Raw genomic sequence first — 14,720 nt, forward strand, 5'->3', positions numbered from 1 at the left:
TGGGACTGAATGGGACATGGCTAATTGGCAAAATACTGTGTATTAGTGGGTTTTTTTGAGTGTTTTGTTTTAATGTGCTCCTTACTGTCCTTGCAAAGTACTCAGACCATTGTGCTTTCAGAATGTAAATCTTTGGCTCACCCAATTTTAGCAAGTAGAACAAAAATCCCTCAAATTGATCTTTTGCTTTTCTTCCCACTTGTTCAAGTATGTCTATATCTTTTGTGCCTGCAAATATCCCATATAGGAGGGATTGATGAAACAGATATTATCTCAATTTTGGGGGGGTTTTTTTGAGACAAGGTCTCACTCTGTTCCCTGGGCTAAAGTGCAGCAGTGTCATCATAGCTCACTGCAACCTCAAACTCCTGGCCTCAAGTGATCCTCTTGCCTCAGCCTCCCAAGTAGCTGGGTCTACAATCACATGCTGCAACACCCAGCTAATTTTTTATTTTTGTAGAGACAGGGTCTCACTCTTGCCCAGACTGGTCTGGAACTCCTCAAGTGATCCTCCTGCCTCGACCTCCCAAAGGGCTAGGATTACAGGTGTGAGCCACCATACCTGGCCTATTATTTCAGTTTTTGTAGTAAGAAGCAAATCCAGAAAGGGAGGGGATAGCACTACAAGTAGATGGTAGGGCCTAGAGCTCAGCCCTAGTTTCTTGACACCCCCCAACCCCAGCTTCTGCATATTTTCTACCAGAAGATTCTGTGATTCTCACACCTTATTTCCTAACTACTGATACAAAATAAAATAGACATATAGATGGATAGATAGATGGGTATGTGGGCCTACCCCAGCCCAAATAAATCAGAATCTCTGAAGGTGAAGCCAGGTTTGGGAACCACTGCTCTATTCCGTGTTGGCAGAGCAAACCTAAATCCAGGTGAATTAACCATTTTTCCCATCTGAGGAGGAGGCAGTTTTGTGTAATGGAGTAAGGTATTTTTGTGCATTCTTTGTGATTTTCTTTTTTCCTTTGCTTTCTTTCTTTCTTTCTTTCTTTTTTTTTTAGTTTGAGCTTGAGTTTTTGAATCGGCTATACCTATATTCAAATTTGATATTTGCTCCTTGCTAGTAACTATCTCTTAGGACTTATTGTAAGGATAAATGAAATAATACAGGTAAAGATAAATGCTATGTAGTAGGGCCTAAATAAATATTGCTTTTCTTCTCTCCTTTCTGCCTTCTGTGTTACTCCTGGGGTTTATTCTGAGGTTAAATCAAATAATACAACTAAGATAAATGTGTATAGTAGGGCCTAAAGAAATGTTACTTTTCTTTTTTCCTTTCTGCCTTTTATATCATGTCTGAACTCATAGGTCCGGGAAGCAGGAACTACTGGATTCTTCTCTATCTGTGATTGGGAGGTTGGGCAGAAGTCACTTGAGTAGGTGAAATGGTCTGCAAGATGATCCTCACACTTTCCACCCTTCCAGAATGGTGAAGGAGGGAGCAAGAAGCAGTTGCCCTAGTCCATCCCTGCAAATCCTACCTTGTGGCCTGCTTCATGGGAATGAGTGCCTTCAGGGGAATTATCCAGAGGTACCTGTGACCATGGGCTGCTCCTAGTTCTGCTTCAGGGTTCCCCTTGCTACAAGAAATAGCCTCTGGAAGTTCTGGGGGTCAGAAATGTGACTTGGTAGATCCCTGAAGGTATTCCCAGGGACGTTGCCTCCTGTAGGAGCCCGGGGCTAAGGGGCCTTTGGACCTAACACCTCCTGTGGGCTGGTGGGGCTGTGCCGTGGGGGTGGGGCTGGCCAACTGGGACATGTGAGTCCAGCCGCTGATGACCTCACTGCTTGCCTAGCCTAGGGCAGAAGTCTCAGCAGTTGGTCTCAAGGAACACTGTGGAGATACTGTCAACAGGTTTTGGTCTTCACCCATTTTCCTCTCCCTTCCCCTCTTTGTGGGGTGGGGATCAGGGGGCTCCTGAGCTCCCCATAACCTGATGGGGTAGCTGTGCTAGTGAAGTACTGGTAATGCTGCCTCCTCTGCATGAGACAGGCTGAGGCTGACTCCCTGGCTTGGGGGAGTTGGTGTCTTGACTTGCTTGTTCAGTAGTTGGCTCTGGCCTGGGTCAGAGGGCTCCAGATGGGGCTGGTGGGTAGTCTTAGGTCCTGGGAATCCACCTGTGGGGAGACTAGGGTGTCAGGAGAGGGAGTTGAGGACTAGAAGTAGATGAGGGAGGCTTTTCCTGGCTCCCAGAAGATGGGTCACCAGGCTTCAGAGCAGTGTTGTATCCCGAGTTCCTTGAAACCAGGTATCTCAGGGACATCTCTGCTATGCTGCTGTGCTGGAGCTTCAGGGGAGGGGGTGGGGGCTGTGGGGGCTGGGACAGAACAGTTCCAGTCCACGGTGGCTGGCGTCCCTGGTTTCTACTTTCCCAGACCAGCTGGGGCCTTGTGAAAATCAGAGCAGGAACCCACTCGAGAGGAGTGGAGAGCCATGTGCTCGTGACTCAGAGATGCCCAGACCAGGGTGGAGGCCAAGTGAGGGGATGGCCTTGTGATGAGGGGGAACAAGAGCAAAAGCTGGAGGCAGAAGTTTGAGATGGGAGTGTCACAGGGGCTTTTCTGAAATGTGAAAATGAATATATGGGCAGATTTTGCAACACCACCCAGCCTGCTGTCTTCTCAAATCTGCTCCCCAGCCCCCTGCCTGTTCCCCTCCCCACCCCATGCTTCCTCCCATCTTTCACCAAGCTCCTTTCTGCTTCACCTTTCCCTGTCCTTTCTCATCCTGTTCCTTCTGTCCCACCCCCACACCGCATGTCCACTCTTTCCCTGTTTCCTCTGTTCTCCTCTCCCTGGTGCCCTGTTCATCTCTGTTTTGGTCCCTCTGGCTGCCTGCCCTGGCCCCCTGTCCTTCTATGCTTTAATGTGGGGCCCATGGGAACTGGAGTTCACAGCAAAACAGGAAGAGCCCTTGAGCAGGAAACTGGGAATGGGGCAAGGGGTGAATGACCAGCAGTAACCTCAGCTCCTCACCTCCCGCATCTGGACTGAAGCATCTGCAGATGTTCCCAGCCTCTCCCCTGCAGCCCACCAGCCCTGGCTTCTTCCATCTCAGCGTTCCACTGGCCCATCAGACCTGAGATGCAACAAGACAAGATTGCCCTGGACTCTGACACAGCACAAAAAGAGCCCGCGGACTGGAGTAAGGACATCTGGATTCTGATCCCAGCTTGGCCACTAACTGTGTGGTCTTGGAAAAGGCCCTCACATGAGCTTCAGTGTTCTCTGTCAAATGGAGCTCGGGTTACTGATCCTCCCTCTCTCCTGGGGCTGCTCTGAGGACCAGAAGAGATAGTGAGGGGTTTGTACTGTATACGGAAACGAGCACAAAGTTCACAATGTATGACTTCGAGGTGATGGGAAGACCCACAGCCGAAAGGAGTGGGAGAGTAATGACAACTGCTGCCATTTCTTGAACACTTACTGTGTTCCACACATTGTGCTATGATCTATTGTTTCATTCTCACAACCTTATGTGACAAAATTATTATTATTATCCCTGTTTTAAAGATAGGGAAACAAAGGTTCTGAGACATTACGTAACTTGCTTGATCAAGATCACACAGGCAAAAAGAGGCAGAGTCAGGATTTGAACCCAAAAATCTGAGCCCAGAGCCCAAACACTAAATCAACATGCTGAGTTGAAATCGACTAAAACTAACAAGTATGGGATGGAAGAGGGCCATATTTTTCTTGTTTACTTATCCAACAAACAAGGACATGGGACCTACTCTGTTGCCTCCTCTATGCCAGGCCCTGTTCCAGGCCTTCAGGGGGACATAAAATCAATGAAATGTGGGATCTACCTTCAGGGATCGATTTCACGTCCTAGATGGCAGGGCAGGAAGACTATGGCTGTAGTCTCAGTGGGTGCTGGATAGAGCCTGCCATCACTTCCGATTGGACTGTTCCCCAGATGAGGCAACTTGCGTATTTCTCAGGTCCATCCTGGGCTGGCACCTGGGTTTCCTGTCATCTGTCACTCCCACCTATCTCAGGCCTACCATTGCTCATGGCTCACTTCCTACCAGCATATCTCTCCTGTCACCTCTCCTTCACCCCGCAGGGCACCCACGTACAGAGACTCCCTGGAAGGCCCAGCACCTGTCTCCACCCCTGGAGTTCTACCAGCTTGGCAGAGGCCTGGGGCGAGTGGAGAATGCTTCTTGGCCCCTTCCCAGAGGCAAGGGAGGAGGCGGGAGGCTGGGAAAGCAGGCTGGGGCTCGGTGTCAGTGTCGCAATTCTGGGCCGTGCTGGGACCTTTGCTCTGCGAGGTGTCTATGGAGGGGAGGGAACGCGGACTCTGGAGGCTGCTGGGATTGGGGTGGGGGTGCCTGGGAGGCAGTCCTTCTCAAAGAGCAGCTAAGAGCCGCGGAGTGAGGAGAGGAAGGGGAGAGACCTGGAACAGTGCCGGTCTGCAGGGAAATGCGACTGTCTTAGCTGGGGGTAGGGGGCGGGGGTGGTGCGGGGTTGAGGGGGTGGCCGGCTGGGGAGGAGTCAGCCTGGGGGGGAAGCTGCCCCGTGGGCGGGGGCTGAGGAGGCGAGGGCTCCAGCAGGCTCCAGTCAGCCAGGCAGGAAGGAGAGGTGGCCCGACCCCTTGGCGGTCCCTCCCCTCAGCCTTTCCCCACAGTGCTACTTCCCCGGGGCTCCACGTCCCTCTTGTGCTCAGCTCCGGCTCACCGGCTGGCGGCACTCAGGCCTCTGGACAGGGGACTGCACCATTCTCTTCTCCCAGCAAGGGGGCTCCAGAGACTGCCCAGCCAGGAAGTCTGGTGGCCTGGGGATTCGGTGGGTCTGCTCCTCAGCAGCGGCCTGGGGCTCTGTGTGCATGTCTGGCTTGGGGTGGGGAGATGTTCTGAGGATCTTAGAAAGGGGTCTCCGGGGAGAAGTTAGGGGTGATGGCTATGGAAGCTCCGGGCATGGACAGGATTCTATTTAGATCCCAGAATAACTCATGAGGGGTTCTGGCGAAAGAGGTCCTGTATGTGAAGTGGGGAGACTCTTGGAGGCAAGAGATTCGTGCTGGGACCTTGGAAAGTGGCAGGAGTGAGCTTCTCTAATAAGCAGCGTGTTTCACTAGGTGCAGGGAGCCTCGATTCCATCTCCCAGTCCTGCCCAATTTGCTGTCATTGCTGGAGCAAGGGGGAAGGGGCTCTGACAGAAGCAGGGCACATGTGCCCAAATATTGCCTGATGGCCAGGAGAGTGGCTCTGGGGAGAAAGGCAGGCATGGTGGCTGGGAGCTCAGACTTTGGAGTTAAAGAGACTCTACCTCTGCCTAACTGTGTGGTCATAGGCAATTTACTTAATCTCTTTGAACCTCAGTTTGCTTATCTGTAAAATGGGCTTAAGAACTGAGCCAGGCATGGTGACACCTGCTGGTAGTCCTAGCTGCTTGGGAGGCTGACAGCAGAGGATCCCTTGAGCTCAGGAGTTCGAGGCTGTAGTATGCCATGATTGTGCCTGTGAATAGTCATTGTACTCTAGCTCTAGCGTGGGCAACATAGTGAAATGAGGAAGGCATATGAAGCCTTAGTACAAGCTAATGATATATGACGAGTAAGTTGGCTGATATTGTTCCTACTGATAAAAAGGCAGGATCAGAAGGAGAAGGGAGCTGAGGCCAGAAAGGAGCCCAGTTCCCAAAGAGTGTAACCTGGGTCATTCCTGCAGGACAGTGCCTTGGTAATGTCCAGGGCTCCAGGAAGAGATGTCCTTGTGGCTGGAGGCCCCAGTGCCTGATGTTTCTCCTGGTAAGCGTCTTCATTCCAGTCTTCTCCCCTGAGCCCAGAACTCAGGCTCTTCTTCTCCCTTAGGAATAAGCCTTCATTGCCTGCATTCTGCTGTCCTCCAAAGAGCGGTCCAGAGCTTGTTCTTAGTATTGCTTGCCTCCTGCCCAGATCACCTCTGCCCTGGTTCTGGTGCCTGGCCCATGCAGGCACCCACCTATCCTCCCCAATCTGAGCTTGCTGCTGGGGAGAGTTGGCATGCCTAGTGCTTACCCAGCTCCGGGTTTGAAGAGTTCTGTCTGATCAGAGGTAGATGCATGCCAGTCCCCCAAGGAACAAAGGTTAACATCTTCTTTAAAGTCTTGAGGTACAAGGGACTACAAGTGACTAGTCCTAGAGCCCACACAAACTCTGGGGTCTCAAAGCCCAAGCTGCGGCTTTGCTGCCCTCTAAGGGTAGGGCTAAGTTTGCAGTTTCCCAGCTAGGATGCGAGGAAGTGGAGCTGGGATGGGGCCTGAGACCCCTTTTGTGCCTTTCTTTTGGGGCTCAGACTCCGCAGTGGAGCTGTGGGAGCCCGATGCACAAGATGCAAGCAGCCAGGGCCCAGGAGGCAGCAACTGCATCCTCAGAGAGGAAGCCAGGATGCCCCAATCTGCTGGGGGCACTTTGGGGATGGAGCTGGAGGCAGCAGAACCCACAACCCTGCTCCCCAGGGCGGAGCTCCCTTCAGAACCCACAGGTGAGGAGCTTCTGGATTTGGAGGAGGTAGGAGCTCCCTGGATCTGGGATGGGTTCCTTGGGGCTCTTTACTTTATAATATCATGGTGAAGTCCAAAGGCTTTGGGGTTAACTAGACCTGAGTGATCTGAGTGTGAATTTTGTCTCTACCTTAGACCTTTCTGAGCCTCAATTTCCTTATTTGTGAAATGGAAATAATAATTATGGTTGTTATAAGGATCATTCATATAAGGGGCTCATATGGTACCTAGGACACAATGGCATTTGGTGAAGGAGAGCTTATAATAGAGAGACTGGACTTTGTATTATAAAGGGAATGCAGGTCACTAAGTGCCCAGGGCAGTGGCTGGGTTGGGGAGAACATTAAGGCTCTTCCCTGTTTCCAGAGCTCCGTCCACAAAAGCGGAAAAAGGGGCCAGCCCCCAAAATGCTGGGGAACGAGCTGTGCAGTGTGTGTGGGGACAAGGCCTCTGGCTTCCATTACAATGTGCTGAGCTGCGAGGGCTGCAAGGGCTTCTTCCGCCGCAGTGTCATCAAGGGAGCACGCTACATCTGCCACAGCGGTGGCCACTGCCCCATGGACACCTACATGCGCCGAAAGTGCCAGGAGTGTCGTCTTCGTAAATGCCGACAGGCTGGCATGAGGGAGGAATGTGAGTGTCTGGGGCCGGAGTGGAGGGAGAGGCTGAGGGGAAAGAGAGGTGAGAGGAATGGGCGCCTGAGCCTGCAGGGGCTGCCCAGTCTCTGAGTATGGATTAAAATTTCCTCCTTTGGGAGGCTGAGGCAGGAGGATCCCTTGAGGCCAGGAGTTCGAGGCTGCAGTGAGCTATGATTATACCGCTACATTCCAGGCTGGGTGACAGAGTGAGACCCCATCTCTAAGAAAAAAAAAAACACTTCCTTGCCTTTATCTAATGCTCTCTGCATTTCTGGAGCCCCAAACTACCCCTGTGTCCTATCCTTGCTTCCTGTCTCCCCTCTTCTCCCTTCCTCACGTCTGGCCCTGTCCTTAGGTGTCCTGTCAGAAGAACAGATCCGCCTGAAGAAACTGAAGCGGCAAGAGGAGGAACAGGCTCAGGCCACATCCCTGCCCCCAAGGGCTTCTTCACCTCCCCAGGTCCTGCCTCAGCTTAGCCCAGAGCAACTGGGCATGATCGAGAAGTTGGTTGCCGCCCAGCAACAGTGTAACAGGCGCTCCTTTTCTGACCTGCTTCGAGTTACGGTACTTGACAGATCTGGGGAGGGGTGGTTGCGCCCAGAGCACCAGTGAGCTTTTTGATGTCCCACTCAAAGCAGTTTGCCTTTTCCCTCCTTGCCCTCCTGGGTAGCCTTGGCCCATGGCACCAGATCCCCAGAGCCGGGAGGCCCGTCAGCAGCGCTTTGCCCACTTCACAGAGCTGGCCATCGTCTCTGTGCAGGAGATCGTTGACTTTGCCAAACAGCTGCCTGGCTTCCTGCAGCTCAGCCGGGAGGACCAGATCGCTCTGCTCAAGACCTCTGCGATCGAGGTGGCTGGAAAAGGGCAAGGGATGAAGGGAGGACCACAGTGGAATTATCTGTGGGAGAGGCCTCCAGACATCCAGCTGAGAGAGCCAAATCTACTGGGAAGTAAGGGATGAGGGGAATCAATCTTCCCTCAAAGGGGCCAGCCCTCCTAGACCATGTTTGAGGTTTGCTACTTGTGTGCAGGTGATGCTTCTGGAGACATCTCGGAGGTACAACCCTGGGAATGAGAGTATCACCTTCCTCAAGGATTTCAGTTACAACCGGGAAGACTTTGCCAAAGCAGGTAGGAACTGAAATCACAAAAGGATTGGGGTTGGATGGTCAGGTGCTTTTGGTCATGGGCCCACAGTGACCACAGAGCCACAGTCCTAAGGTTTGGGTGGCTGCAAAGAAGGCTCCACTTGTTTTTTGAAGACAGAAAATTGGAATGCTCATAGACCTCTCTCAACTGCTTCAAATAGACGCTTGTCCTATGTTGCTTTAGGCCAGTGGTTTTCAAACTGTGTTCCGAGGAACCTGAGGGGTTTTGGAACTGTCACCTTGGAGAAGAAACAGGGAGGTTTAGGAATATCCTTCATCCCTACTTTAGCCAAACAAGAAGCTCCATTTAAATCTGCATTACATATTGTGCTTCTGTATAACATTTTGCTTGAAGATAAGATTTTGCAGCTAGAAAAGAAAGTTTGAAAACTACTGCTCCAAGCCTTTTAGTCATCACAAAATGAACAATCTTTCTCAGATGTGCTCTTTAAGGATCCTGTGGGCTGATTTCCCCTACTCTATTTTGGTTGCTTTTCCTGATGAACTGGAGAACCAGTTGAAATGTGGCAAACTAGCCCAGATGGGGCAGTTGTAAGATAAGAGTGAATCCTTCCATCCCCATCCCGTATCGGAGTATTTTCTCCAAGAATTGGTTCACATTGCTGCTCTCTATCCGATGCTTGCTTGGGGCTAGACAGACGGCCTCCTCATATTCAATTGTTGGTAATGTTTGTGTTCTCCGAGCAAAAAATCAGGTCCCTTAGGCAGGGACGTCAGAAAGGATAAGGTCATCGGAAAGGATAAGGAAATAATAAAAAATAGAAAATAATAGAACATAGAAATAAAAGAATACACAGAGATGAAAGTACAGTTTTGTAAAGTATAAAATTTATAAAAGGTGGGGGGATTGGGAGACCCCCCAGCACTCCTGTGAGCTGTGAGGCCCTGAGTAAAGTTTCACATCAGTATTTATAGGTACATTGATCGATTGCCAGGGGTAACAGATTTACATAATAACAGGTAGTTTGTTTTAAGTTAAAAGTCTCCCAAAAGCTTCCAGAGATCCCTTAATTAACTCTATCTACGTGAACAAACAGTTACAAAATATTTCTAAGACAAACTTCTAAGTTATAAGGTAAAGCTATCACTTTAGCAGAAAAGTTAAACAGAAATATAGTGGCTCTGTATTTCTTTACCTAGTTTTTGTGGATTGAGACAGGTAGTCAGGAGTGAAGCAGGAACTGTCCCTTAGGCTAACTGCTTTTAGCCGCAGGTGTCCGTCTGTCTGTCAGGCGGGCACTCTTTGATCAGCTCTCATCCCGAGGCTCCATGCAAGCCTGCTTTGTCGTACAAAAGGGGCAAAAGTCACAGGTTTGAGACAGCAGTGTCACCTTGGAAAGCAGCTGCTACTGACCATTGAGACGCCCTCCTGAGGCGAGGCAGCTTTTGATACGTGAACTAACACGTTCACATATTCCTTCGGGGCAAAGCCCTGCAAAACTCCTGAAATCATTTCTGTCTCTGTATAGCAATAACAATCTGGAGCAACATTTTCTCCAAGAATTGGTTCACATTGCTGCTGTCTATCTGATGCTTGCTTGGGGCTAAGCAGACAGCCTTGTCATATTCAACTGTTGGTAATGTTTGTGTTCTGGGTGCAGGGCTGGGGGAGGACGGAGGCTGAGGGAGTTTTGGAGGAACTGGCCCTGAGCCCGCACAGGAGACTGAGGAGCTTAACAGCTGAGTGAGTGTGTCTGTAAAATATGGTTGATGCTGTAACTTCATTCTCAGGGCTGGTAGATCTGTTTCTAGGCCAGAGTCATAAAGCCTTTCCTGGTTTCTGATGACTCAGGGCAGCTTATGTGCCTCTTGTTGTCCCAACACAGGCCACTCAGTGAGCTTTCTAGGAAGACCTCCCTTAACTGTAGGGCATGACAGGGCTCTGTTGGCACCTTTGCCTTCTGTAGTGTTCAGGATGCTGCCTGAACGTCTAGGCACCTAATCAGGGGGGTGATTTGATGACTGTACCCAGTTTTAAAGCCTGGCCATGTCCCCCTTCTCTACTAAACCACCTTTCCCCAGATGGTTATTATCCCAGACCTTCTTAACTGTGGCCTCCTTCTTCTTCAGAACATCCTCCTTTCTGAACCCTTCCCAGTTCTAATGTCTCTGTGTTCCTTCAGCACTGGTGGACTTGTGCTGTCTGAATTTGCACCTATTTATAGATTTATTTATATAAGCAGATTTGATGTCATCATGTTTGTCTTTCATTTCTCATTTCATCAGTGAGGTCTTGGAGAGAGGGAACAGGAGCTCTATTTTGTCAGGTCTTCTTCCCCCTCTACATCCACTACCATTTGTTGCACGTAGTGGATGACTAATCACGCGGACCGTGAGCGCATTTGAGGTGTTCTTTCAGCAAGCGTTAACAGACTCTCCCGAGTGCATAACTCAATTCTTCTCTTAAACTCTGTATAATGGGGCTGTTTGGCACATTTTGGGGCTCCAAACCTCACCAAGAAATGCTTTATATTGTTTTTTTTTTTTTTTTTTTTTTTTTTGAGACAGAGTCTCACTTTGTTGCCCTGGCTAGAGTGAGTGCCGTGGCGTCAGCCTAGCTCACAGCAACCTCAAACTCCTGGGCTCAAGCGATCCTACTGCCTCAGCCTCCCGAGTAGCTGGGACTACAGGCATGAGCCACCATGCCCGGCTAATTTTTTTGTATATATATTTTTAGTTGGCCAGATAATTTCTTTCTATTTTTAGTAGAGACGGGGTCTCACTCTTGCTCAGGCTGGTCTCAACTCCTGACCTCGAGCGATCCACCCGCCTCGGCCTCCCAGAGCTAGGATTACAGGCGTGAGCCACCGCGCCCGGCCAAGAAATGCTTTATAAAATGGGGCTTGCTCGTTAAATGTATCAATACACAACTCTTGATAAACATCAGGGTGAAAGTACAGGAAGTGACTAATCAAGAAGCCTCAAATGGAAAAGGATAGCAGATGGTTGCTAAAAGAAATCTAACAGAATCTAGGGAACAGTGTGGGGTGCAAAGACTTTGACAATGTTTATGGGAGTTTTCTCTAAGTGTCATGACTTTAGGTCATGGTTTGTTGCACTTTAGTCTTCTCAGCAAGAAGACTGGCTCCATTAATTTTTTTAATTTACTTTACACACAGTAATTATCATATATGCCACATATTATTCTAAGGACTTTATGAGGTAGGTACTATTATTATCTCCATTTTACAAATGGGAAAACCAAGGCGCAGAGAAGTTAAATAACTTACTCAAGGTCACAAAGCCTAGTAAATGGTAGAGCCGGGACTCAAACCCAGGCAATCTGGTGCCAGAGTCCACATCCTGAACCACACTGCTGTATGCCCTATATTCCCTCTAGGGTGTGATATTGAAATGTATCTCTAGTATTCGAATAAGTAAGGCCAATTGCCAGTGAAAAAGGCTTCTTTATAAATAAAAATAAGAATTGCCTCTATTTCTAGAAATGTGGCCCTCAAGAATTCTAATTAGAATAACAGAATTGGCCGGGTACAGTGGCTCACACCTGTAATCCCAGCACCTCCTGGGAGGCTGAAGCAGGAGAATCGCTTGAGGTCAGGAATTCAAGAACAGCCTGGGCAACATAGCAAGACCCCATCTCTACAAAAAACTTAAAAATTAACTGGGCATGGTGATGTGTACCTCTAGTCCTGGCTGAGTTGAGAGGATTGCTTCAACCTAGGAGTTTGAGGTTGCAGTGAGCTATGGTTGTGCCATTGTTCTCCAGCCTGGGTGACAGAGTGAGACCCTGTCTCCAAAAAAAAAAAAGAATAACTGGTTTATTATTTAATTTAGCACCTTTTGTGTGCAAAGCACACTGCTAAGTATTCTGCATGCTTTATCATGGAATCATCACAACACTCTTATGAGTAAGTTCAGATATGATTCCCATTTCACAGATGAGGCTTAGAGAGGTTAAGAGATTGCCCAAGGTTACACAACAGAGCCCTGAAAACTTCTTAGTGAGTTCCTAGTAGTTCCCTAAGTTGAGGAGTTGGAGGAGAGAAGGAAGTTCCTGCTGTTCCTGACACATGCCTCAGCCTCCCTTCTTCCTCCCCAGGACTGCAGGTGGAATTCATCAACCCCATCTTTGAGTTTTCCAGAGCCATGAATGAGCTGCAGCTCAATGATGCCGAGTTTGCTTTGCTCATTGCCATCAGCATCTTCTCTGCAGGTGTGGAGGAGGGGCAAAGAGCAAGAGGCTTGCACTAAGGGGTGGGGGAAGGCTCTTGCTGTGTTATTTTGGGATGGGAGAGGTTGGGTGGGGCATATCCCACTTTTTTGGTTGTGATATGGGGTATGGAACTAAGACCCTGGCCAGACCTGCTCTTCAACTCTGTTGGTGATCTATAGACCGGCCCAACGTGCAGGACCAGCTCCAGGTAGAGAGGCTGCAACACACTTATGTGGAGGCCCTGCATGCCTACGTCTCCATCCACCACCCCCATGTGAGTCTCCCAATGGTGCCCTTGCTCTTCCTCCAACAGGTCCATTCCCTGACACACCTACTTTCTCTTCAAGAATCCCCCTCTACCTACATTGTGCACAGACAATTCTCTACCTCTCCCACAACTCCCCTACCCTTTCCCCCCTTCCCTGGGGAGAGGCAAAGGCTGGACTTGTCCCTCTCCTTTCCCCAGGACCAACTGATGTTCCCACGGATGCTAATGAAACTGGTGAGCCTCCGGACCCTGAGCAGTGTCCACTCAGAGCAAGTGTTTGCACTGCGCCTGCAGGACAAAAAGCTCCCCCCGCTGCTCTCTGAGATCTGGGATGTGAACGAATGACTATTCTTCCCCCATATCTTCTGTTTTCTGGGCTGGATGGCTGAGGCCCCATGGCTGCCTCCTAGAGGTGGAGGTGACTGAGAAGAGCAAACATTCCTGTAAGAGTTGGGCAAGGAGATCCTCACGTGGCATTAAAGGAGAGTCAAAGGGTTGGGAGTTTTGTGGCTGCTAGGCAGTGAGGGGCCTGCTAAAGCTGTGCTCCATCTGAAGACTGTCCTGGCCCCACCAAACCGATGAACCTGGGGGCCGCTTTGCACAAGGTTCTCCATGGCCCTGCCCATCCTGCCTCCACCACTTCCTGTTTTCCCCACAGGGCCCCAAGAGAAATTCTCCACTGTCACTCTGTGGCTTGGCCATAAATGCCTTGGGGCTGCCTCACTGATGGGTCTGGCACTGTTTGAACAGGAAGACAGACCAAAATGAACACAGAATGAGAGAAACCAATTTCTGGATTGGGGGTGGGGCACAGCAGTAGAGGAGGAAGCCTATGTCCTTTAGGATCCGCCTCCAGACTCAGAGAAGGGAGACAAGTCACAAGTGACAGTCTTGGCAGTGGGGGGGCGGGGGTCTCCTTTTACCAGCCCACCGTGCCATATGGTAAATGAAATGCTGAGGATTACACCCCGCTCCCTCCCCCTTTAGTGTTCCAGGTGGGATCGGGTTATCTTTCTCTTGGGGAGGAAGTGGATTTTCAGAACTAACGCCTCAGCCGTGCACCTCACGTGCGTGGGTATAATGCCTTAGGTTTCCGTTGACGTCTGAAAAAAAAGGCACAACCTGAAAGACCCAGGGCCGGGTTTCGGCCCCCAATCCCTGTGGGGCAGGAGGAAAAGCCCCCTGAGGCCACAGGGAGGCTGCCCGGCGGCGCGTTTGGCCACTTGAAAGGGCTGGACTCCACTTCCCAGCGGGCACCGCGGCGCTGTTCCCGCCCCCTTCCTTGGTGCGCGCCGTGTAGGTGAGCCCGCGGCCGCGCCTTAGCTCAGGCCCCCCGCTGCCCCGAGTTGGTAGGCTCCGCCGCCGGGGCAGCTGGCTTCCCAGCCCTGGCGGCCGGGCCCTTCCAAGCCGCGTGCGGGGGGAAGGAGGTGAGGTGTGGGGAGAGGATCAGAAAGTCTCAGGTGCAGATTATCCTGAGAAGTTACTTTCAGATTAATCGATATTTCGTCGAAATGGGTTCTATTACCATGTCGGATTAAAATCTGTGTGAGGAGCCTAACCAAAGGTATTCGTTCGGGTCCTCCCCTTGCAACTCAGTGGCGCTGGACTGGCCCAGCACGCCCCGTCTCGTTCCCACTTCCACACGGATAGGCGTGTGCGCGCCCGCCTTTCTCCCGTCGTCCGCTCCACCCCTCAGCGCGGTTTGGTGCAGCCCAGTCCCCCCAGGGGTGAATGGTACGGCCCCGGCCCCCTCAGCCTCCGGCTTCCGCACCGGGTCGGAGAGGTACGCGCCCCCCGGTGCGGACGCGGAACTGGCGCCAGCTCGCGGCGGCGCCGAGCGCCGGGGCGACTGACGCTCCGCTGCCGGGGGACGTCCGGCCCGGCCTAGCCGGTCCCCCGAGGCTCGGAAGGTAGGAGAACCTGGGTCACTGGGGGCTTGGAAGGGTATTTGGGCATTTAGGGACTCC

The 14,720-nt window shown here is 50.9% G+C and overlaps 2 protein-coding genes across 41 annotated transcripts in view; both read left to right on the plus strand.

Moving 5' to 3' along the window:
* The first annotated feature begins 1,322 nt into the window (after positions 1 to 1,322).
* On the plus strand, positions 1,323 to 13,249 carry NR1H3 (nuclear receptor subfamily 1 group H member 3). Of its 5 annotated transcripts, none has more exons than XM_045558021.1 (11): positions 2,669 to 3,160; positions 4,085 to 4,431; positions 5,691 to 5,770; positions 6,297 to 6,485; positions 6,871 to 7,137; positions 7,498 to 7,706; positions 7,813 to 7,992; positions 8,174 to 8,273; positions 12,372 to 12,485; positions 12,665 to 12,759; positions 12,952 to 13,249. In XM_045558021.1, exons 3-11 carry the CDS (start codon positions 5,728 to 5,730, stop codon positions 13,096 to 13,098), a joined length of 1,344 nt encoding a protein of 447 aa, XP_045413977.1. In that variant the 5' UTR covers positions 2,669 to 3,160; positions 4,085 to 4,431; positions 5,691 to 5,727; the 3' UTR covers positions 13,099 to 13,249. The 5 variants fall into 5 exon arrangements, with proteins under 5 accessions (XP_045413979.1, XP_045413977.1, XP_045413978.1 ...); XM_045558020.1 differs by lacking the exons at positions 2,669 to 3,160; positions 4,085 to 4,431 and adding exons at positions 4,450 to 4,464; positions 4,636 to 4,806; XM_045558023.1 differs by lacking the exons at positions 2,669 to 3,160; positions 4,085 to 4,431 and adding an exon at positions 1,323 to 1,546.
* An 87-nt stretch (positions 13,250 to 13,336) lies between these two features.
* MADD (MAP kinase activating death domain) overlaps positions 13,337 to 14,720 on the plus strand; it is a 47,069-nt gene continuing 45,685 nt past the window's right edge. For all 36 annotated transcript variants that reach the window (XM_045557981.1, XM_045557986.1, XM_045557982.1 and 33 more), the window contains exon 1: positions 13,337 to 14,663. The gene's annotated coding sequence lies outside the window, so the exon portion shown is untranslated. The remainder of the gene's footprint in view (positions 14,664 to 14,720) is intronic.

The sequence above is a fragment of the Lemur catta genome, chromosome 7, assembly GCF_020740605.2.
Source record: "Lemur catta isolate mLemCat1 chromosome 7, mLemCat1.pri, whole genome shotgun sequence".
NCBI lineage: Eukaryota > Metazoa > Chordata > Mammalia > Primates > Lemuridae > Lemur > Lemur catta.